Here is a 23,867-nt window from a genome sequence, read left to right on the forward strand (position 1 = left end):
TCCCAACCCCTAAACCTTAAAGTGTGGCTGTCAAATACTGTTCGTCTGGACTGATATCAGGCTGACATGCAACACAAGACTCTTTGAAAGTCAAATAGGATATCGATGTCCCCAAAACTACCTTGAAAGACATGCTTAAGCGCACGTTGGCGCGTAATGGGGATGCACGAGCGTGGACGGGCACTGGGGGATACAAGAATGTCTCCATAGAGAGCTGGTCTGTAGTGAGCAATGGAGAGAAATGAGATTCGTAGACCATCAATTCCCAGCCTGTAAGTCCCAGAGGCGAACTGGGCGACAGAAACGGTGACGCGCCAAAAATATTTCATTTTAGTCATAGTTTTATTAAAAAAAAAAAAGAGCTTGTAAGTCTCAGACAGTACAGTGCAAAAATATATAAACAATTATTGTCTGTCGGATACTGCTGGCTCTCACAAATCAACAGGCTTTTCCTTATTTTTATCATACAAACGCGGCAAAAAAAAATGTGAAAATAAAATACCTACACTTGGGAAAGCGTGAAATATAAACCTCATTACCATCACGGGCTTTCTATACACGGTTCTCCGTACTGGTGGAGGTAGGCGCTGCGCGATGCGCCCGTCGCCCATGAACGAGCCCCCCCCCCCCGCCCCCGTTTTCTTATAAGGGGTGAATATCAGTGCAATTCCGAAGGACACTGGGTATGTATGTACACGATTTTATTCAATGCTCTATAGTATGCTACAGATATGTACAACGTCGGTAATAAATTAAGAATAAATGAACAAAATCAGCACGAGGACAGTTCACGGACACGTCCCTCGATGCCATTTTTCTGCCTTCAGTTTCTAAGAGTTCATCCGACCCGAGATTCCGGATCATCTTCTCGTTAGAAAAATTCGTTCAGGCGGCCCGAACGACCTGCAGAGGGTTTCACGGCCTTCAAGCCGTGGGAAGACGCTGGTTAATCGCAGAAATGCCGAAGAGGATCCTTTGCCATCAAGAGGAGTTGATGAACATTTGTACGATATGCACGAAACTCTGCAAAAACTCCTTAATACTCTTTTCCTCCAGTTCTTCACATTCTTTGCATCCCGTTTCAGTTATATTCTAACAAATAAAACAGAAAGGATCAGATTGGAAAGGCTAATGGCATCTCTTTGCTGGAAATATCTCATCATCTGAACCATCCAGGGAGGTCCCGAGACATACAAAATTTGGGCAAATTAATATCTAAGTAGGAAGAATCACTGGAAAAGAGAACGAAGGATTTGACTTAGGCTTATTTTCCCCGTCATGGGTTAAGGACGTTGGAAAAATAGGGCGTCTCCATCACACCTGGGACTTCCCGCTTGCTGCCCTGCAGTAGTTTTCAGGTCCCCTACCTGAGTGTGAGGTCCACAGCTCCCCGCCCGGCCTGGCGGCCTCCCACAGGTGCTCCTTACTTACCTGCTTCCATCGCCGGCCCCACCACCCTAAGGACAGACCTAAGTAGATGGAGCTCCTGCCGTGCCCCGTGCGCACACCCTGCCGCTAGACGCCCCACTGGCTGTCCTCTCCGCGTGTGCCACGTGTGCTGTTCGCTACCACCGCTCAGGTCGGGCCCACGCGGGAGCTGCCTCCCCGGAGGCCATTCCTGAACCCAGGCCTTCTCCCGGCTGCCCTAATCGGTCCCTCTCTCTCGACTTTTGCAGACTCTCCCTCTCATCGCATCATGTACTGTACTGGTTTCATGGGGTTTTACGCTTCTCACACTACTACTCTCTGGGCTTTTCCATTTTGTCCCCCTTGCATTTAGCACAGGGCCTGGCCCCCCGTATTCACTCAGCTGTTACCGGTTGATTGGAACTGTTAGGTGAATCCTACAAGGTGTCATTCAAATAGTTTCACGGAGAACTAGAATATTCCAAACGTAGTCATCATACATGAACTACGTAGAGATCGTCTGAACCCTAAAGGCCGTGCCAGCAAAAGTCAAAATTAGATTTTACGTGCATTAAGCATTTGGAAGGCAGGCCCGCCGACGTTTCTTGGGCACACAGTCTGGGCCGGGCCCTGTACGTCCACAGAGTGCGGCCCCACTGGGAGTTGGCCACGGCAGCCCGCACGGCCCAGACGTGCCACCACAGCCCTTCTGATGGTGCACCTGCCCACGGCTTCTGTGCCCTGTGCTGCACATCAGGCCCCGGCGACAGGGCCCGGGCCCGCCGTCGGTGCTGCTGAGTCACTGCAGCCTGGTGCAGCCCTTCCACCAAGGCTGTGGGAGCAACGCCCCAGGAGAGTATTTTAAGCATCAATAGGCTCATTGCACATCAACGCACTAAGTGTCTAGAGTAGGCCAGGCCATGTTCTGGGAGCTGGGACACAGCACTGGGAAAAATCCCACAAAAATAACTGCCCCTTGAAACAGGCATTCTGGCTGGGGATGGAGCAGAGCCCCGGAGCAGGTGGGGCAGCAGGGGGGAGGGAACAGGCCACGGGATGGGCTGCAGCGCGGAGGTGACATCACCGAGGAGGGGACGTTCTAGCCAAGACCTAAAGCAACCGGGCATCTCGCGGGCAAATCCAGGGCTCGGTCGGACTCATGGAGAACTCACCCCCTTCGAAGACAGATCACTGTTTGCGAGGATGATGAGGTTCTCTACTGCTTCCTTAATGGGATGACTGCCGGACTCGAGCGAGATAACACCTAACTCCAGGAGAAAGCACTTCATCGCGGTTACTTTGCAACTGGGCTAAAAATAGAGTTACAAAGAATCATTTTGGAAAAAAAAAATCTTTCCATTATTCATGTTTATATACATGTAATTTTGATTTTTTAAAAAAGCTGACCCAAATATTTTATTTAAAAAAACACAATACTGTGAAGATGTTGTACAGAGGACACAGGTTTTGTTTTTTGTTGGCTTTGAAATAAAAACCGAGACAAACTGACAACGAAACAACCTAAAGGGACAGCATATTATACAGAAGAAAGAACGTAAGTCTACAAAACATGGAAATAATAGGTCTCCTTTTCTCACTGAGAACATTTCTTCTTTGTGAAAGGGTGATAATATGCGCCCGAGACTCCCAAAACATTTGTATGGATAGTGCACTGAAGGATTTTGAGAATCAGACTGTGTTGTTGATATTTTAAACAGGCACAGGTGCTGATCATGCTCTCTCTGCAAGTTCCAAAGTTCTAGAGGCAGAAGTGATTCCAAGAAATGTATTAGAAAGATCAACGGAGCAGTATTACCCACTCGTGGGCTGGCCAATCAGAAAGGTACCTTTTATTATTATTATTATTATTATTATTATTATTATTTAGATTTTATTTATATATTCATGAGAAACACAGGCAGAGGGAGAAGCAGGCTCCTTGCAGGGAGTCTGATGTGGGACTTGATCCTGGGACCCCGGAGTCACGCCTTGAGCCCAAGGCAGATGCTCAACCACTGAGCCCCCCGGGCGTCCCTGAAAGATGCCTTTTAGATACCACAAAAGTATGTTTCCCACAATGGTTACTCTAACAAAAGCGTAAACTTAAAAGAAGCATTATCCGAAGTTTGGAGATTTGACGATGACTTGTTTGACTTTGTGTCTCACTGCCTTGGACAGAGCCGGGGCCCTGCCGGTGCTTCACAAATGCTTACGGGATGGATAAAGGAGGAAGGAATATACTCGTGTGTCTGACATTGGCAATATGCCGTGTGTCCCGCAGCAGCTGCTCAGGATGACAAGGGTGGGTACTGGCCGTAGATAGATGGAGCGATAGACAGAGACAGACAGGGAGACAGAGAAAATAATAAATAAATAAGACAGGTTCAGCAATGTTTAGTGACTTCTAAGGTAACACTGCTAGGAAGCGGCTGAATCAGTTTAAATCCAAACTTCAGCCTCAGCTTCTTCCTATAATCCAAGAGTCACAACCATTATCTTCTTGCAAAAAAGAGCAACCTCAGGATGCTGAATTTTGGTGGTTAATTGCTCTCTTCTTTGAAAAAAAAATGCAAAAAAAAAAAAAATAGAAGACATGCTGAAGCCAAAGGAGGAAGACAATTTTTATGTGTAGCAGCACTAGCCAAGTAGTTGATGAATGCACTTTTTCCTAGTTTTTGGTGAAAGCTAAGAAAATCCTCATAGGAGCAAAATCTTCTATTTCAGGGAAGTTCTGATTGAGCGCTAATAGAGAGTGAGCTCGCTGCTCTCCACGCACACGGCACAGAGTCGGTCTTCCACCAGGTGAAGAAGTCAGGGGTCGTTTCTCGGTTTGCAGCAGCCAATCCAGAGGGAAGGACCGACAACGTGGCTACAATCATTCGTGTCAGTGTACTACTGAAACAAGTTCCAGATCATTTTCGAATTCTGATAGGTTTTATGAGTTGTGTTGATTTCTTTTCCCACATAGAGGGTAACCAACCAGAATCCCTCTCTGACCATTGTAGAGATTCATGCAAAATGTAGGACATGAATTCTTTTAAGCGATTTTAGAAAATATGATTAAGGGTGGTGATATACTCCAGCAATGGAAACAACAGATAGGGTGGACAGTTTAAAACCGAATCAGTTAACCTGATTTTTGCATCTGATTGCATCATGATCTAATTGCATCACAAAATGTGTAACATATTTTGGTTGACATTGATGGAAAAGGCTGTTTTATATTTTGATTTGGTACCGTTATGAAAGTAGCATCTACGTAGCTCTTCGTCCCCAAGTCCCACAAAAATTACTTACAAAATTCATTGATCCCATGTTTTCAGAACACACCAGAAGTTGTTTTAAAATAAAACATATCTAAGTTGTTTAGATACACAACTAAGTTTGTTTATTTATTTATTTATTTATTTATTTATTTATTTATTTTTTAACTAAGTTGTTTTAAACTTAGTTTTTAAATCCTACACATCCTTCGGTAAATTCATGGAAATACACTTCTTCGACTTTTGAAAAAAGGAACCTACAGCAATTTTGAAAAACATAAACTATACTCACATGCACATCACTTTCAGTATACAGAGTGGTATCCATATGTATAGACTGAAAGGAAACAAAATTAGAAAATATGAAAACCCATGCCTTGCTTTAGATATGGTGAGAACGACATACTGAAAACATTAAATTACGCTTTTTAATTTTTTTTATTTTGAGATAATTTCAGATCCACATGCAATAATTGTAAGAGAAAATCCAGAGATCCTGTGTCCCCTTCGCCATTGCATAACCACGGTACAGTATCCCAACCCGGAAGCTGACACGATACAATGCACCTGCCTCGTTCGGACTTCACCAGTCTTACGTGCACTACTAATGGGTGTGTGCTGTTCTACTCAATTTCGTCAGATGTGTAAATTCATGTAACCAGCTCCACAGTTACAATACGGATCAGTTCCAAAAGCCATTAGAATCCCCCTCCTACTTTTTTAGAGCCTAAACCCCCTTTCTTACCACACATCCCACTCCCCACATATTTCTAATCCCTGGCAACCACTTCTCTCCTCTCCATCCCTGTGTCATCTCAAGCATGTTATATAAGTGGACTCCTAGAGCATATAACCTTTTGAGACTGGCTTTTTGCAAAACTTACTTGACTATTTTTTGAGCAGTTGTAGGCTTCCAGAACACGAGCAGAAAGTAGAAAATATTCCCATATATCCCAGTTTCTCTTATTATTAATTATTAATAGGTGCATCTATTACAATTGATGAGTCAGTACTGATGCATTTGTAACAAGTTCCATAGATTACACTGGAATTCAGTCTTGGGTGGGATATTCTGAGTTTTGACAAATACATAATGACATGTATCTACCGTTACAGTCTCATACAAAATAGTGTCATTACCATAAAAATCACCTGTGCTCCATGTATTCATCTCTCCCTTTCCTCTCACCCCTGAAAATTTCCCACTGATGTGTTTACATCATCTATAGTTTTACTTTTTCCAGAACATCATATGGTTGGAACCACAGTAGGTAGCCTTTCTAGATTGGCTTCTTTCCCTTCGTGGATATGCTTTTAAGGTTTCTCCCTGTCTTTTCATGTCTAGAAGCTCATTTCTTTTTATTGCTGGATAGTTTTCTGTTGTATGGATGTACCACAGTTGGCCTAGATTGGCTTTTTTCCACACAGCATAAGAGTAATACGCTGGAGATCCATCCAACTTGTTGTATCAGTAATTATTTCCTTATAATTCTCAGTATTGTTCCATGATATAATTCATCCATTGAAGGGAACTGGGGTCATTTTCACTTTTTAGCTATTGCAAATAAAGGTCTATAAACATTCATGTGCCTGTTTTTGTGTGGACGTAAGTTTTCATTTCTCTAATATAAATGTTCAGGAGTGCAACTGTTGGATCATATGGCAAATGCATGTTTTGTTTTATAAAAAACAATTATTTTTTTAAAAATTAAAAACAAACTATTTTAAAGTAGCTGTAGAATTTTATATTCTCATAAAAAATATGTGATCTAGTTTCTCCACAACCTTGCCAGCATCTAACATTATTATTATTTTTTAATTTAAGTATTCTTGTAAGCGCACTGTGATGTCACTGTGGTTTTAAGTAGCACCCTCTAAATAACGTACGGCCACTTATTGGCACCGTCTCTCAGAAAAAGACTTGTAGTGATTTATAATTTCTTCCTTTCTAATCTACATACTTTTAGTTCTTTCTCTTGACTTGGCAATTTTGCTAAAATTCCAATACTGTGTTGAGTAAGAGTGGTGAGAGATGACATATTTGCCTTGTTTCCAATCTTAGTAGGAAAAACATCCAGACTTTCCCCATTGAGTACGATGTTGGTTCTAGGTTTTTTGCACATTCTCTGTATCAAGTTGAGAAAGTTACCCCTCTTTCCTTGTTTGCTGAGAAATTTTACTAGGAATAGCTATCTTCTTAAAATGCTGTTTTTCCATCAAGTGATCTGATCATATGACAGTCTGCCTTAGCCTGCTGATAAGGTGGATTACAGAGAATTTCTCAATATTGCATACCTGGAATAAAGCCCATCGGTCATGGTATATAATTCTTTTAATACACAGGCAGATTTAATTTGCTAATAGTTTATTGAGAATTTTTGGATCTAAGTTCATTAGAGGTATTTGCTGTTTTCCCTTTTGATACTATCTTTGCCTGGTTTTAGCATCAGGGTAATACTTATCTAAGTGAGTCAGAAAGTTTTCCCTCTCCTATTTTTAGAAGAGATTGTAAAATTGGTGTTAATTTTTCTGCAAGTGTTTGGTAAAATGCTCCAATGAAACCAGCTGGGCCTGGGGATTCATTCTGGGGAGCTTATTTATGGTGAATTCAGTGTCTTTGCTGGTTATAGCAGTTTGGGGACTGTTTACATCGTCTTCATTACATTTTGGTAGTTTGTGGTTTTTGAGAAATTGGTCCATTTCCTCCAAGTTGTCAAATTTAGAGAATAAAGTTGTTTACAAGTTTTTCTTTATTATCCTTTAATGTCTGCAGATTCTACAGCTATAGTCTCTAATTTCAGTTCTGATATCAATGGTTTATGTCCTCTCTCTGTTAATCTTTGTCAGGCTTTCTAGAGGTTTATCAGTTTTATTGATTCTTTCCCCAAATAATGAGCATATGCTTCATTAAGTTTCTCTATTATTTTTCTGATTTCAATTTCATTAGTTTCTGCTCTATCTTTACTTTTCCCTTCCTTCTACTTGTGTTAGGTTTATTTTGCTCTTCTTTCTACAGTTTTTTGAGATGGGAACTTATATTGTTGTTCTGAGATCTTTCCTCTTTCCTAATCTAACTATTTCGTTTTATAAATTTCCCGTTTAGGAATGCTTTACCTGAATCCCACAGATCTTGATGTGTTGTATTTTCATTTTCATTTTCATTCAGGTCTATGTGCTTTTTTATATCTTTTGGGACTTAATCTTTGACCCACGGAATATTTAGAAGTCTATTATTTAATTTCCAAGTGTCTGGAGATTTTCCTGTGGTATTTATATAATTGATTGCTACTTGATTCCCCTGTGGTCAAAGAACATACTCTGCATGATTTCAATTCTGATAAATTTGTTAAATTTTGTCTTATGGTCCATGATGTTTAGTCTTGGTGAATGGCGCCTGAAAAAAAAAGAAAAGAATTCCCTGTTGGTGGGTGAAATGTTCCATCTGTGTAAATGAGGTAGCCTTGGCTGACTGCGTTGTCCAGTTCTTCTGTATCCTTTCTGATTTTCTGCCTTGTCATCCCACTTGTTAGTTAGGAGGTGGTAAAGTCCTCAACTACAATTGTGAATTTGCCTCTTTCTCCTTTCAGTTTGATTAGTTTTTGCATTTCGTATTTTGATGTGTACACATTTAAGATCACATTTTCCTGGTGGATTAATCTCTCCGCATTTTGTAATGTATCTCTTGATTCTAGTAACTTTACTTGCTGGGGAGTCTACTTTGTCTGATACTAAGAGAGCCACTGCTGATTTTTAAATTATTGTATGCGTATCAGCTTCCCAGAGCTTAAAACAACAACAGTTTATTCTCTTACAGCTCTGGAAGCTTGATCCAAAGTCAAGATGTCAGTAGGGCCAAGTTCTCTCTGTAGGCTCTGGAACAATCCTTCTTGACCTTTCCCAAGCCTCTAGTACTCCTGGCAATCCTGGGCCTTCTGTGGCTATTATAGCGGCCTCCAATCCCACATGGCCTTCTTCCCTGTCACTCTCAGTATCCTGTCCTCTTCTTATGAGGACAGCCAGTCATTGGAGTTAGGGCCCAACCCACCCCAGTAGGACCTCTTCTTAACTAATTATACTTGCAAAGACCCAATTTCCAAAGAAGGTCACATTCTGAGGTTTCGAGTAGACATGAATTTTTAGTGGGGGGGGGGAACACTCTTCAACCTTTTATAATACAGTATATTCTTTTCTCTTCACAGTTTGAACCTACTTAGATCATTGTGTTTGAAATGAAATCTTTGTAGACAGAGAAATGTTGCTTTGTGTTTTATCAACTTGGCCAATCTCTGTCTTTTACTTGTATTCTCTTTCCCCTCTCCATCTGAGATGCTAATACTCAGAACGCTGGATCTTGGGGTGCCTGGGTGGCTCAGTCAGTTAGGTGTCTGACTCTTGATTTCAGATCAGATCATGATCTCAGGGTGGTGAGATAGAGCCCCACATCAGGCTCCACGCTCAGTGCAGTGTCTGCTTGTCCTTCTCCCTCTGCTCTCCTCCTTCCCCAGCTCACCACTCTCCCCCCTCTCTCAAGGGAATAAATTAAAAACAAATTTTTTTTAAGTTGGATCTTTAATTGTCCCAAAGATCCCTGAGGCTTTTTCTTTCAGTGTGTTTTCTCTCTATTACTCTATATTCAAGTTCACTGTCTTTCCTCTGTCATAGCCATTATTCTGCTCATGAATCTCTCCAGTTTGTTTTGTATTTCAGTTATTGTATTTTTCGGTTCTGTCATTTCCATTTGGTTCCATTTACATATCGTGCTTCTTTGCTAAGACTTTGTTTCATCCAGTTGTTTCAAGGGTATCTGTAATTGCTTGTTGGCACATTTTTATGATGGTTGCTTTAAAATCCTTGTCAAATAATTCCAACATCTAATCCATCTCCATTTCAAAGTCTATTTCAGAGTCATTTCTCAGTCAAGTTGTGATGTTCCTGCTTCTTAGTATAATGAGTGCTTTTCAGCTGTGTTCTGGTATTTTAGCTTTATGCCAAAAGACCTGGTTCCATTTAAATCTTCTGTATCAGCATGCAGCCACCCTGTGTAGGTCTAGGTTCAGACTTCCGTGTGTATGCTGTGGTTCCAATGGCTTTCAGAGTCTTTGTGGTGCTAATTCGAAATGCTTGATACACCTGGTGCCCCTGGGACTCCCACTGGCCCCTGCTGCGACAATCCCTGTGGTGGAAGGCAGTGGCCCTGGCCAGAGTCATCAGTGGGGCCCCTTTTCTCTTTTCCCTCATTAGTAGGCCAGCTGGCATCTCTGGGTGAGGGAGGGGGTTTTTTAGCCACAAGAAGAGACCTCTTCTCTGGGTCAGCCCATGCTCCTTACAAGAGCCATGCCAAGCTGCCCCATTTCTTTGTTGGAGAAGGGAGAGTCTCTGGCCTGGGGTGATAGAGAGCTCTTCATACCAGGACACTTATAAATTGAGTTTTAAAGACAATTAGGATCTGAAAATTTTAAGCAAAAGATTTCACTTAAGGCTTTACCGGGCTCATGAATTTCTACAAAAATATCGTTTCAAATGAGATTTCATTAACATGGGGAGAAGCATACACCATTAGCAATCATACCAAATAGTTTATGGAAAAATGAGTACTCACTTGAATAAGATTGTCAATTTTTTCCAAATCAAGTATCACGTCCTGCCAATTTGCCTCTGTTTTGGGAAGACCTGCACTGATACAGCTGAAAGCAAAACCAAAGAGCAAAAAACATTTTGAATGAGCACAACAATACATGCCTGATGAATGCCACTGGCAAGAGCAATCAGGATTTTTTTATTTTGATCCGTGAAAAGAGAAGTGTTATCCTTCCCTTCGTGCATTCAACAGACTTGTAGGTGAATACAAGCACCAAACATCCAGTACCACCCTTGCCACTTCAGACTAACTTAAGAACTGACCTACAAGGATTAGAGAATAACTTAATTTGGAAGGATAACTTATAAATAACCTGGTACAGTTTATCACAATGGAATAAACACAGCATCTGATGTGTGGCAGCGCTCGATATGCTTCTGAATGAATTGCTAGTTTTCTTTAAGTGGAGGTTCCCTCAGACGCTTAAGCCCAACAAATAGGTAAAATTTTTAAAATAAACAATAATCTTTTTCATGCACAGATTTTGATAGTAAATATTCTCTGCCCCAGATTAAACATTCCCCTCACACACTGCTTACACTGTGACCATGCGAGCAGTAGCTCTCTTCATAAATATTACAGGCCTGAGACCAGTCCAGTCTGAATGGTCATATACGTACTCCTTTCAGTAAAACTGAAATTTAACATCGAGACAAAAGACTCATACACTGACCCAGTGTCTGCAGAATGATTCCTCAAGCTGGAGGAAAGACAATTGCTCCCTAGTGGATCTAGTATGGAAGCGAGAGAGCCAACGCTAGGCTTCCCTGTGAGGAAGATGCACCTGCACACATCTACGGATGCCCACACCAGGAAGGCATGAGCAGGGGAAACTGAGCAGAGGGTCATATTATGTAACTACAGGCTGGGTGCTTTGGGCCAATTGTGTAGTGTATTAGCTGCATCTAAGAAAGAAGAAAAAGGTTAACAGGCATGGAAACATATGAGTGTTTATTAGGAGGAAAAACGAAAGGCCTAAAAAAAAGAAACATTTCAAACTGAAGTACAATAGGGCTCAGAGGATGGGAGATTTCAGTGCTAGAGGTAGATAAAGTAACACAGACAAGCCCTAGTGTCTATTGTTCACTGCTGTGAAAGTCATCTAAGCTATTAATAAAGAACGGATTTCCGGGGATCCCTGGGTGGCGCAACAGTTTGGTGCCTGCTTTTGGCCCAGGGCGAGATCCTGGAGACCCGGGATCGAATCCCACGTCAGGCTCCCAGTGCATGGAGCCTGCTTCTCCCTCTGCCTATGTCTCTGCCTCTCTCTCTCTCTCTCTCTCTCTGTGTGTGACTATCATAAATAAATAAAAAGAAAAAAAAATTTAAAAAAAACCAACGGATTTCCGAGTTTAGCTAAATGCCAAGAGGTCCAACTTATGTATAACACTCATTTGGAATTACCAGAATGTAGAGATGCTCAGTGTTGACCAAACCTCCTCTGAGTCCCCATAATCTGCCCTCTATCGTACCCCAAATAGTTACTCCCTAAAGATTTAAGCAAACTGAACATAAACCAGTTTAGTAAAGAAGACACTGAGGAACAATGACCATGGTCATTAACTGATGATAGTTATGCTGAAAGATAAACTCACCCCAAAATGAAGACATGAATGCCAGCCTCAGTTAGAAAATGACTGTTCAGAAGTAAACACAAGTAGCACTGGATGGAAGTACTTCTCAAATGTGGTTTCTGAAAAATATAATCACAGGCAAAGTGGTTAAAACTCTTTTAGTTAAAAAATGATATTTAAAATAGTATTTTATCATAGTTTTAGATTCCAAAAGGTAAATTTATCAAGCTCTTTATTAGAATTGGTGAAGCCAGAATTTATCCTTCTTGCTCTCTCCCCACCTCCAGCTCTGTCTCCTAGGTGCAAATTTCTTTAATATGTACTACTCTGGATGCATTTCAGTGATGATAATTTTAAGAAAATTCACATATTTGCAATTTACATATATACTAAATCACCACTTAATTTGTTTCTATTATCCTTATCCTCCCTCCCATCTTTCTTTTTCCTTTTTAACAGTTCAGCATGTATTTGTTTGATTGCCTTTAAATTCTCCATCACATGTTCATTCTCTTTTTTTTATTTTTTTATTTGTGTGTGGTTGACAATAATAGTCCAACACATTTTATATAGCACAGATTAATAACATGAGTTACTGAGACAGGGGTATTACTTATATATTAATTTCAAATTAATTATATACTGATATCATTTAAAAAATGGATAAAAATAGACCCAACTAAAGATATCCTATACCATCCATCCTAATAAGCGCTATATAAGAATTTTTTTCTCAGTGATTTAGGAACATATTTACTTATCTTAGAATTTCTCAGTTTTGATACTTTCACCTGTCTCTTTCACACTGTCAAAGCCTTTACAGTTTCAGAGGGCACCTTAACCACTGAGAGTCTGTGCTTCATGTAATCTATGCTGAAGAGATGAATAATATCCAGACTTTTCAAAGGCTATGCAATTCATTGATTAGATGAAAATTCAAAAAACAAAGTAATATGAGGCAAGTGAAATAATACATTTACAATGACATGAAGAGCACATCAGGGTGTTAGTGAGAAGACCTATTTCTGTTTACTTTCAAAATAAGAATAATCCATACATGAACAGGGATCTGTGACATCTTAAGGTCTCTGGAGAAGAGTCATATAACTTATTATGAAGTATCTGAAATTCAAGAGATCTTTTATGAAAAGCCCATATACTACCTTTATCTAATTTTTCTTACCGAAATTCTCATTACTCAATGCAGGGTAAATCCTTAAGTATTGAAGAAGAGCTGGCTATGGCAATGGGTTTCCAGCAGCCATCCATCCAGAATACTTCCTACAATACAATCCAGGGTAAGGAATGATCCATTAAAAACACAAGTGGACTAGCAGAAGAAAGAAAGGGAGGAAGTTAATATTCATTGAGCACTTACTCTTTCATGGGCTCTCTATTAGTCTCTTTCTCTCTCTCTCTCTCTCTCTCTCTCGATATATATATATATATCACATTAGATTTTCACAATGATCCTATGGGGTAGGGTTAGCAGCATTTGGGTAAGCTGCCCAGGCCCCACAGCAAGTTCAAGGAGTTGAGACCAGGCCTGTCTGATGACAAAGCCCAAACACTTTCCACTATAGCATGTTCTTGAATTGGCAATTTCCAAAATTGCATATTAGCAAACAGCAGAAACAACCAACTACCTGGTTTCATATAAACTACCGACTGTTAATTTAATTTACAACATAAGCAGCTACTTCTACAGACATTGAACAGCTGTCTTCAGTCTTTGAAATAAGTCACTGTTAACTAAAACATGATTTAAGAATTTCATAAGTAACAAATTCTAGTTTTTCTAATTCGAGGCAATGAAGAATGTGAAGATTACGCACTCCCATATTCAACTCCATTTTATCAAAGCAAAAATTAAAACCAAGATATATATAAAATATAAACAATTATTTGTGCCATCCTTTCAAAATAGTAGGTATTTATTGACTGCCCCGCAAAAATCACAATCTGCCACAGCCTTGACATAAACATTCACTGCTATTAAGTTCTGCAAATTCAATTATTTAAACTATTTTATTTTCCGGACGATCGCTTTATGATATATGATGTATAAATCTTTGAAAGAAAAAAATTAGCATTTATCTAAGCATTAAACAAGATACTGTAAGAATATATTCACCAGGAATGGCTTTTTTTTTTTTTCAACAATAACGTATTAAATTGAATCCTCCTGTTACATATGATCTGACTCGTATGCATGATCTTAATTACAGGGAACCCTCCTTATTACTCTCATCTTACAAAAATCCTCTTTGTCTGTGTCATCTCCCTGTTTCAAGTTTTCACCAGACTTCATAACTTCTTTATCATAATTGTCAAAGCCTCTTAAATTCCCTCTATCCTTCTGAGTCGTATCCCAAACTCCACATAGTTCAAGTAAAAGTAGCTACTGACTCAGGCTGAGCAATCCTGGGGATGATGTAGGGGACTAAGGCCTGCAGAAGCGAAGGCTTCACTGCCCATCACCCCACATGTGGGGGTCCCAGTCTCACCTGTGGCCCCATGGACTTTTTCTGCCCCCCGCCCCTGGCACTCACACCTGCCAAGCAGGTGCAACACAGTAGGAAACCACCTGGAAAGCTTCGAGCAAACTGGTGATAGCAGAGGCCGGTGCAGCTGAAGAGGGACGATCACAGCTTTGCCACCCACAACAGAATGCATGTGATTTCCCAGCAGCGAAGAATTTGTATTTTTTTTTAAGATTTTATTTATTTATTCCTGAGAGAGAGAGAGAGAGAGAGAGAGAGGTAGAGACACAGGCAGAGGGAGAAGTAGGCTCCATGCAGGGAGCCCAACGCAGGACTCGATCTCAGGACCCGGGGTCATGACCTGGGCCAAAGGCGGCACTAAACCACTGGGCCACCCAGGCTGCCCAGATCTGTTTTTTTGTAGCAGCTTTGGAAGCATTCAGCCTGCCACTTGCTAATTATGCAGACCAGTAGTTTTTCTAGAAATGTGTGTGTGTGTTGGGGGGGCGGGCAGTCAAAGAAACCTGAGAAGGTAAAACAATCTTTTCTCTTGAACCAGGAATCCAGGTTGACAGTTGATATAACTAATATTATTAACGAGCGTAGCACCCTGATGAGTATTGCTTCCCTGCAGCCCTCGGGTTTCTCGAGGTACTTGCTACGTGTGGCCCCGTTCAGCCCGGGCCACCTCCTTCTGTGAAGGACACGACTCGGACTCCAGCGAAGCCCCTGAGGTTCTGAGAGGGGAGCTGCTGGGCTTGGGGCAGGGGCCATGCCTGTGGCGGTGACACGGGGGCAGGGGAGGAGGCTGCAGGCCCCGCAGATAGGAGGCAGCCGGTCACCCCACACGATAAGAAGCAGCCACTGCTCCCGGGACACTCTGAAGACACGTCTTTCAAATTTGTTGTGTGAAGCAGGGCAGCAGCTCGCTCACACCCATGATCTCGTTTGACTCACAAAATACCTGTTGGAGAGAAGCGGCTGAGGCCAGGTTAGGGACGCTCTGAGAAGGCCGGTCTAGGGATGAGCCAGCCTCTGGCCTCCCTGCTGTGTTTGTGGGGAGCCAGGGCAGCAGCAGGTGACCCTGGCCTGCCGCCCGTGTTCACCGCTGTGCGTGCGCCTGCCTCGGCCTCTTTGGTTTGCCCTTTGTTTGGCTGCGGGCCTGGACCCAGGAGCAGAAAAACACCGAGTCCCAGCCTTACACTCCAGCAGCTCACCAAGCTTAAGCAGGGATGCTGTTCCCTCCAAGCCTGTGACCGGGTGTCCCTGTGGGGTGGCCGCTGAGCTTGCGGCAGGATGTCACTGCCCGGGGCAAGATGTCGGGAAGGGTGGGCAAATGAACGCAGCTGGGCAGCTCGAGGGGCCCCATGCTGGAGTGACCTGTGAAAACGACCACCCACACCCTGCGTCCTGTACCCATCCTACAGTCCTTCCCGCGAGGGGACACCGCCTGACACAGCGCTCCTGCGTTTTGCTTGATTTCATTTCATTATCCACTTGCCGAGTCACATATTTAAGGTGGATTTTTAAAGGTTTAGTGCAGAAAAAGAGTGCTAAGCGTCAGTTAACTTGGTAAACATATTCACCTATTCAAAGACGCTAAAAATGAGGGCGAACCCATGTTGCGCGTTAATGTGCACTGTAGTGACTGGAGGACAGCACCGCCGCCCTTTATGCACTCAGCGTACTTAGGGCTCACCATGCGCTAGGCATTTCTATGACCTTGGGATACATCAGTGAATGCAGAGGACAAATCACCTTGCTTTTAGAGGGAAAGACAGACTTTTCACAATCAACATAAAGTAGTTAGTTATAGAGGGGGGCACCTGACAGGATGAGCACTGAGGTGCAGGTCAGGTGTTATGCTGTATGTTGGCAAATTGAACTCCAATAAAAAATTTAAAAGTAGTTAGTTATATGTTTTATTAGAGAGAGTTAAGTGATATAGGGAAAGAAAACACAGAATAAGGCATGAAGGATGCCATTGCATTTTGGAGTAGGTGGTCAGGGTGGAGTTCAGTGAGAATAAAACCAGATCCAAAATGGAAAGGCAGCAAGGGAATGTGCCCCAAGGATACCACCTTGGGTAAAGAGCACCGTCCGATCGACCTTTCTAAAAACCTACCTTGGCTCCTGTGTTAAGAACAGGCTGGGCAGGGCGGGGGTTGGGAGGCCAAGGTGAAAAGCAGGAGTCCTGTGACGATGGGAGTGTGGGTGACATGTGGTGGGGGGGGGATGTGGGGAATGGCAGTGGAGATGGGGACACGTGGCTGGAGTCTGGAAACACTGTTATGGCGGAACCAACAGGGGTTCCCAACGGACTGGACGTGAGGCATACGAGAAAGAAACACTCCCAACTCTTTTGCCCTGAGCACCTGAAAAATGGAGCTGCTGCCAAATGAAGCAAGGTGGACGGTGGGCAGAGCAGATACTTTGAGGGGAGGAGGTGGATCAGGAGTTTTTCTTTTGGACTGTGGAGTTCAACGTCTAGTACATATCCACATGGCAATGTCAAATAGGCAGTTAGATGCAAGAATCTTGAGTTCAGGAAAGTGGTTTGAGCCTGGAATCATTACACTGGTTGAGATCACCAAGAAAAAGGCAGAGGGAAGGGCCAAACCTGGGCCAAGGCATTTCAATGTTAACTTGTCAGAAAGAGAGAGAAAAAAAAAGGGGGCCACCAAAGAGAAACTCAAAGGGAAAACCAGTGAAAGGGGAGAAAATGCAGAGAGGGTGATGTTCTAGAAATCAAGGACAATTACACCCAGGAAAAGAAGTGATGCTCATGTCAAAGGCGCGGATGTCCAAGGAAGACACAGACTGAGCCCTGACCGGTGGGCTCAATAACATGGCGGTCATGGGTGACGCTGACAAGGGTGTTTTCAGGGGCGTGATGGAGACAGAAGCCTGCCCAAAACGGGCGGAGGAGAGAGGGGGAGGAAGGGATTTGTAAAATGTTAGTGCAGGCAATATTTTGCAAAATACTGCTCCAAAAGGGAGAAAGAAAAGAAAGAGGGCGGGAATAGGTAATAGACGGTGGGGGGAAATAGGAGCATGTCTACGTGCCGAGGGAAACACTGAGGACATCAGAGGCACAGAGCACCAGGGCCAGAGCCATGGTCTTGAATAGGCACGTGAGGATGAGAATGGGATTTCACGCACAAGTGGGCTGGCAGCCGGGTCACCCTCTGTCATGGAAGGAAGGATGGCTGAGTGTCAGGGAGAGGCAACGTCTGGGTGGTACACAGCTTGGCAGTATACGTTCTCGACTACTGCTCCCATTTTCTAGGTGAATTAGGACAAAAAGTCACCCTCAGAGAGTGAGGATGGGGAGGGAGCTCCGTCAGGGGTTGAGAACCGGGAAAAAATATATGAAACAGCCATTGGGGTGAGCAGGAGAATGACAAATGTAAGTACGGCGTGAGAGCCATGCCCATTGGAAGTCCAGGGCCATGAATGGTCAGAGAGTAAGAGGAGTTGGCGCATGAGTGTTCTCTCCAGCTGCGGACAACTACCAGAAAGAGGTGGGCCTGGCACGGGTGGAGAACTGTGCTGAGTCGTGCTGGTGTACGCCAGCAAACACCAGCAAGACGGAGGCGGGGGACCTCAGAGTACCTGGGGGAGGATGATGGAGATACACCCAGGAAATCCGGTTTTCTGTTTTTATTAGACAGCTTCATGGAGGACGTGCTCCTGGAGTCACATCTGAGAGAATGACTAGATCTTAGATGTAAGCAGAGAGAGAGAGAGAGAGAGAGAGAGACAGCACTCCTGGTAGAGGAAAGAGCCCGAGCAAAGACCTCCGAGAATTCAGAGGCAAGGGTGTCATGTGCTAATGATGAGAAAGCAGCGGCAGGGAAGAGCGGACAAAGCTGCCGTGGGGCGTGAAGCAGGGCCTGGCAAACGTCTCCCCTGAAGGGCCTGAGAGTGAGTGTGTCAGCCTCTGTCTTTGCTTCTCAGTCACAGCTGCCTCACCCTGCTGTGACCGTGGGAAGGCGGCCGCAGACGGCGGGCGGCCAGACAAGCGTGCTCAGGCCAGGCGGCAAATCCGACCTGCAGGCTGAGGTTAACAGGCCTCTGACTCGCGGGGAGTCTCTTTATCATTCCCAACCGGAAAATAGCCGAGAAGGTGATGTGGTTAAATGTCTTTGTCCCATCACGAAGGATATTAGCATTTTTTTCAGTAATTGCTCTTAAGCAGTTTTCAATGGACTCTGATATTATAAAATTTTCAAATATATGAGGTTGCATTAAACAATCTGTGTTCAGTAGTAAAGCTAAGAAAAGGGACTATGTTACCATGGGTACAACTTTCACTTTTATTTTTAAATTTTTTATTATTTTAAGATTTTATTTATTTATTCATGAGAAACAAAGAGAGAGAGAGAGGCAGAGACACAGGCAGAGGGAGAAGCAGGCTCCATGCAGGGAGTCCGATGTGGGACTCAATCCCGGTTCTCCAGGATCACGCCCTGGGCTGAAGGCGGCGCTAAACTGCTGAGCCACCTGGGATGCCCCAACTTTGACTTTTAAAAATTAATTCATGTAAGATCTGAAGTTGGTATGTGATTCTCTCAAAAGGCCACACAACACATGAACAGGGCCTGAAAGTCTCACGGTTTATCAAAACAACAAAAAAAAATGATTAAGTAAGAAGTCTCTTCTTTTAAAAATACTGTTTCATATAAGGTTTACAAAGTACCTATTTTATATATATATACATATAAAAATAAAAACAATGAGTTTTGGGGAATACTTAAGGCAAATTGCTTAATTATGCTTAAGCGCTTCTAAAGCAAATCATAACCATTTAGTCTACACTACCAAGGGGATGCCTGGGGGGCTCAGTCCGTTAAGCGTTCAACTCTTGATTTTGGTTCAGGTCATGATCGCAGCATGGTGAGGTCCAGCTCCACACTGGGCATGCAGCCTGCTTAAGATTCTCTTTCTGCCCCTCCCTCTGTCCTCCCCCCGACTCCCACTCACGTGCATGCATGTCTCCCTAAAATAAATAGATCTTTAAAAAAAATTGTCTATTCTACCAAACACAAGGTGTTTTGGACTAAGGTCCAAAATTTGGACACCGTAGTTATGATGATGACTCAAAAAAGCATCAATTAAATAGATGGTATTATAAAAAATGAATATAGAAATACTTCATGTAGTTTACCATCTAAGAAAGACAATGAAGCGCGCATGTAGCTGGGTGGCATATAGGCTCCTACCACTCTCTGATCATAGTTCCACGTAGCAATATGGTCACATGCTTTTTTTAATCATTTGGTGCAAGTCTTCTTGAAAAATGTGTTGTGTAAGTGTTTTTGAAAAATGCCAGCTAGTATAATTCTCTAGGGCAGGTACAATGGACAGCTTGCCCAGAATAGCACAGCTATAATATCTAACCTGTCTAGGAATAGCTAATGAGGTCTGCTTCCCTAGCCCGCTTTCCAAAAGTACCGCACTCAGAACACTTGGGAAGGGTGAAGACATTCTCCCAAACTAGAGCACAAAAGGACAAAAAGTTGGAAATTATAAGACAGATCTAGTAATTCCAACATAGGACTGAAATGGAACTCCGGGAAGAGCAAAGAGAATGGAGAGGAGGAAATAATTACAAAATGATTCTTAAGAATGCTATAGAGTTGGAAAGAGACACCAGCTTTCACGGTGAAGGGCATAAAGAGGACAGACAAAAAATGTGGTATTTTTAAACTTAGATTCTCTAATTTCAGGATAAAGAAAACCATGCTAATAGTATTCATGGAGAAAAATCAACTCACTTAAAAAACGAGAGCAGAATGAATCTGATCATGGTACTTACAAGACAATATAATCTTCAAAGTTCGAGGGAAAATGAATTTGAATCTAGAAAGATATTAGTACTTAAGAAATAGGGCAAAAAGACACTCTTTCATATAAGACATTAGAACATGTAAGATCCACAGAATGTGAAATAATAGTGTGAAGATGCATTTTATGAAAATAAAAATGTCCAAAAAATAAATAAATAAAAAGATGTCAGATGTAAACATATGAAGCATAAAACAGGTTGACATTTATATTTGGGCCTAAATAAAAGCACTGTTCTTCTAAAGTACATGGTTTGTTTTTTCCCCGCTTCATTCATTTATTTATTTTGTAAAACTGTGAGATCCTTGTGATTAGAAACCCAGTTTCCCTTGTCCACTGTGCCTCCAGCACATAAAAGCACACTAGCTGAGTATGATAAGCACACGGACTAAGTGTGTTGGGTTTGGTTGTTTTCATTGGTTTGCAATTGCCTTGTTGCCTTTCTCACGACCATCGACCTCTTAGCTGCACCTGTTTCCCGATCCAGCAGGTGTCACAGTGGGGCGCCGTACTCCTAACCAGCACCCTAACTTCCCTCCACATTCCATCTTTCTGCTTCTTTGATTTTGCTCATTTCAAATCACAAGCTATAAAGCACTACTGGGGAAAAATGTGCCATCATAACTCCTTGAGACACAGCCTCCAACGGGCCTTCTCTATGTCCTGCTAATAATTTCTTGCTTGCTGACATTCTCCATGCTTTTAAAAATAGCTTTATTGAGGTATAGGCTCAGCATAATAAAATATACTCATTTTAGGTAGACAGTATGCAGGTTCTAAAAACTGTATACTAAATAAATAAATAAATAAATAAATAAATAAATAAATAAATAATAAAAAATAAAAAAAATAAAAACCGTATATATCTTAAAATCACCACCACAACCGTAACACACATGGATATAAAACGTATATATAACCACAAAAATTCCTCTCGCGCCCCTTTCCAGTGACTACATGCTCAACCTCAATACCAGGCAACTAACTGACCTACTACGCACTTTCCCGAATAGCGATTGTGGAGGGAAAAGTACAGATAATCTCCATGTGGGAAATGGTGTGGGAAAAGAAGAGGAAGTCAACTCATGCTAAGATTATTATTTTATTTGGAGAATGTGAAACACATTCATGATGATTAATTGCAGAAGATCAACATAAAAGTTTACTGCAGGAAAAAAAACCTAAATATAACATTATCATTATAATTTTCAAACCAAAAAAAAAAAAAGGAAAATAAGGCTAAGAAAACTTGAGTAATCTAACAGAAGACAGTGGAGGAAGAAAAAGAAAAAATTAAGTAAAAAATACAAAGTAAAGTGGCAGTAGTAAGTCTAGACATAGGGCATATCCCTCTACAAATCCAAAAATGTGATAAAAACTGTGTATGTTTTCCAAAAGAACAGATGCTTAGATTGATTTTAAAAAGTAGAGAGGCAGAAAGACAAATTTTAAAATACGCTATTTATAACAAATGGAACAGAAATAAAACGGTACAGAAAGTATCAAAGTGAAAGAACAGAAAACGATATGCTAAGCAAATTTGAGTACAGTAATAATAATTCCAGGAAAGTTCAATTTCAAGTGACAAGTACCAAGCAATACAAAGGATAATAACACGTGGGTTAAAGTTACAATCTACAGAAAGATATAAGAAGCATAAAACTTCAAGCACCTTATATCAATTTATATGGCCATAAATTGATTAAAGGAAAAACTAATAGTAAAACAAGGAGTTATTAAAGATTTTAGGACATTTTTGAGAAATTTAAATACAAAAATGAGTAAGACTGTGTTCTGTGGTATGAAGCGGATTCTTAAGGAAAAAAAAAACTAAAAAAGAGAAAGAAAAAGCGGTGCTACGCAGCATTTGCCAACTTGTGTTGTGTAAATACCCAATCATACTGATTTCAAGCCACCAGTGGTCTAACAACTGGTTCACTAAATGTCCGACCGGCTTTCCCAGGCCAGTTAGAGCCCTCCTTCCCACCACTGCCTGCGGGGAGATTTGAAAACGCAACGGATCATGCTTTATGTAGTATACGTGCGCGCCACAGTAATGGTTAGGGATAGCACAGGACGCCGCAGGACAGCACACAGGGCAATCATGAAAGTTGCCGGGGACTTAGATCGACGATGTCTAAGTGCCAGACCTAAAATAGAATCTCAAAAATGAAAAAAGTCTGAAATCATACCTGCCACATTACGTGATCCCAAATAATAATGTTGGCTTATGGGAATGATTCATATAGTGAATCATTATAATGACACTAACAATTCTGAATTAAAATCCTAATAAAAGAAGAGCCAACTTCTAACCTCTGTCCACCTAAAGATGTAAGATGATACTTTTAGTATAAAAGAGAAAGTCAATATGAAAATCATGCTTCATCAAGAAAGATCGGGGCCACCAAAATCTGACATCAATACTGCGTAATAATACCCCCCAAACAAGAGTCATACAGCGATGTCTCGCGAACACCGAACATCTGGGCTATGTGGGTGCACACCCTGCCCTCTCCCCACCTCCAGACATGTGCACACCTTGGTCACTGATTTCTGCGTCGGTAGCTGGAGAGGAGCACTGAGGGCTCAGAGCGGCGTCACCTTGGCTCCCCGGGCCGACAGGTGCAGCGGGGTCGCCCCTACCCGCCTGCGGTGCGCACCCACACACTGGAGGGTGCATCAGGGCTCGGCCCTTCTCCTCAGTTGCTCAGCGGCCACCGGCCACTTTCCAAGCCGCCAGCAGCGCCAGCAACGGTTCTGAGGACGTGGCGCCGAGACACCCGGACACATGGCCACGTGGACACCCAGACACCCGGATGCACAGACACCCGGACACCCGGACACCTGCACACCCGGATGCATGGACACATGGACACCGGACACCTGGATGCACAGACTCCTGGACGCACGGACACCCAGATACATGGACACCTGGACACCTGGACACCCAGACACCTGCACATTCAGACGCACAGACACCCGGGCACCTGGATGCCCGGACACACAGACAGCCAGACGCACAGAAACCCGGACACCTTCACACCCGGACACCTGGACACCAGGACACCCGGACACCGGGACACCCAGATGCATGGACACCCGGACATCCAGATGCACAGACACCCGGACCCAGACATCCGGATGCACGGACACCTGGATACCTGGACACATGGACACCCGGACACCTGGACGCCTGGACGCACGGAGAGCCAAACGCACAGACACTCGGACACCCGGACACCTGGACACGTGGATGCACGGGCACCCAGACACATGGACGCATGGACACCCGGATGCACAGTCACTTGGACACCTGGACACCTGGACACCTGGACACATGGACACACGGACACCCAGACACCTGGACACACAGACGCTCAGACACCCAGACACCTGGAAACCCGGATGCATGGACACCCGGACACCCGGACGCACGAACACCTGGACACCCAGACATCTGGATGCACGGACACCCAGATACCCAGACACCTAGATGCATGGACACCTGGACACACGGACACGTGGACGCATGGACACCCAGATGCACAAACACCTGAACACACAGACACCTGGACACATGGACACCCAGACACCTGGATGCATGGACACCCAGACACCTGGATGCATGGACACCCAGACACCCAGACAC

The 23,867-nt window shown here is 42.9% G+C and overlaps 1 protein-coding gene across 3 annotated transcripts in view; it reads right to left on the reverse strand.

Annotated features, from left to right (window-relative positions):
- Nucleotides 1-323: 323 nt before the first annotated feature.
- IL15 (interleukin 15) overlaps nucleotides 324-23,867 on the reverse strand; it is a 63,428-nt gene continuing 39,884 nt past the window's right edge. For all 3 annotated transcript variants that reach the window (XM_072788265.1, XM_072788266.1, XM_072788267.1), the window contains 6 exons: nucleotides 13,066-13,163; nucleotides 11,904-12,001; nucleotides 10,270-10,354; nucleotides 4,963-5,007; nucleotides 2,580-2,717; nucleotides 324-1,092 (listed from right to left, as the gene is read on the reverse strand). In XM_072788265.1, the coding sequence (XP_072644366.1) occupies nucleotides 982-1,092; nucleotides 2,580-2,717; nucleotides 4,963-5,007; nucleotides 10,270-10,354; nucleotides 11,904-12,001; nucleotides 13,066-13,077 (489 nt within the window). In that variant the 5' untranslated portion in view covers nucleotides 13,078-13,163 and the 3' untranslated portion in view covers nucleotides 324-981. The remainder of the gene's footprint in view (nucleotides 1,093-2,579; nucleotides 2,718-4,962; nucleotides 5,008-10,269; nucleotides 10,355-11,903; nucleotides 12,002-13,065; nucleotides 13,164-23,867) is intronic.

This window comes from Canis lupus, chromosome 20 (assembly GCF_048164855.1).
Source record: "Canis lupus baileyi chromosome 20, mCanLup2.hap1, whole genome shotgun sequence".
NCBI lineage: Eukaryota > Metazoa > Chordata > Mammalia > Carnivora > Canidae > Canis > Canis lupus.